Source organism: Molossus molossus, unplaced genomic scaffold (assembly GCF_014108415.1).
Source record: "Molossus molossus isolate mMolMol1 unplaced genomic scaffold, mMolMol1.p scaffold_m16_p_2, whole genome shotgun sequence".
In the NCBI taxonomy this organism is placed as follows: Eukaryota; Metazoa; Chordata; class Mammalia; order Chiroptera; family Molossidae; genus Molossus; species Molossus molossus.
The window spans coordinates 33,687,403-33,688,766 of NW_023425355.1; the positions used below are offsets into that span (position 1 = coordinate 33,687,403).

At 49.5% G+C, this 1,364-nt stretch overlaps 1 protein-coding gene across 1 annotated transcript; it reads left to right on the forward strand.

Annotated features, from left to right (window-relative positions):
• The first annotated feature begins 493 nt into the window (after nucleotides 1-493).
• CLDN2 (claudin 2) lies at nucleotides 494-1,364 on the forward strand. Its single transcript, XM_036271436.1, has one exon. It carries the CDS (start codon nucleotides 672-674, stop codon nucleotides 1,362-1,364), a length of 693 nt encoding a protein of 230 aa, XP_036127329.1. The 5' UTR covers nucleotides 494-671.

Consider the following 1,364-nt stretch of genomic DNA (forward strand, 5'->3'; position numbering starts at 1 on the left):
AGCAGGATGACCTAGAGCTAAACCACTGCTTTCTAGGCCCTTTAAGATTCAAGAGGCCTCTAATAACCTGGAGTCCAAGGCTATATCCTAGGACCTGTTCCTCCTACTCCAGTCTCCTGGAGTTTGGCCTCAGTCTGCAATTGAGGAGCCCTGTGGCACTATTGCTGGGCAATGTGTTAAACAGAGGCCTTGGAGATGAAACAGCCAACAGCCTAACATGGAGTTAACACGGCTACCACAATTGCCACTGCTAACACCACCTTCTCAGAAAGCAGCCACCTGTCTGGCCCTGATTTTGTCTGGCTGCCAACCTAAGGCATGTGCCTACGCAGGAGGTGATGACATTTTGGCTCCCCTTTCAAAGTTTTTTTTTTTTCTTTCTCGTGTGTTATTTCTAAAGATAACAAAGGTCAAAAGGCACCCAGCATTTTCTGGTTTCTCATAAGCTTCTGGTCAATATTTAATCTGGTTTATGGATTTTTTTTTTAGGTCTTCTAGATGCCTTCTTGAGCTTGCTTGTGGCCACCCACAGACACTTGTAAGGAGGAGAGAAGTAAGCATAGCAGAGACATTCTGAAATGAGGAAATAGAGACTGAAATCCAAGGAGCAAGAGCTACAGCCAGAACACGAGAGAGCAAGCCCTGAAGACACTTCTACTGAGAGGTCTGCCATGGCCTCTCTTGGCATCCAACTTATAGGCTATATCTTGGGCCTCTTGGGGCTGTTGGGCACCCTGGTGGCCATGCTGCTCCCCAGCTGGAGAACAAGTTCTTATGTCGGTGCCAGCATTGTGACAGCAGTGGGCTTTTCAAAAGGCCTCTGGATGGAGTGTGCTACACACAGCACAGGCATCACCCAATGTGACATCTACAGCACCCTTCTAGGCCTGCCTCCTGACATCCAGGCTGCCCAGGCCATGATGGTGACGTCCAGTGCAATCTCCTCGTTGGCCTGCATTATCTCTGTGGTGGGCATGAGATGCACAGTCTTCTGCCAGGATTCCCGAGCCAAGGACAGAGTGGCGATAGTGGGTGGAGTCTTCTTTATCCTCGGAGGACTCCTGAGCTTCATCCCTGTTGCTTGGAATCTTCATGGGATCTTGCGGGACTTCTATTCTCCACTAGTGCCTGACAGCATGAAATTTGAAATCGGAGAGGCTCTTTACTTGGGCATTATTTCCTCTCTGTTCTCCTTGGTAGCTGGAGTCATCCTCTGCTTTTCCTGCTCACCCCAGGGAAATCGTTCCAACTACTACGATGCCTACCAGGCCCAGCCCCTCACCACTAGGAGCTCTCCAAGACCGGGTCAACCACCCAAAGTCAAGAATGAATTTAACTCCTACAGTCTGACAGGGTATGTGTGA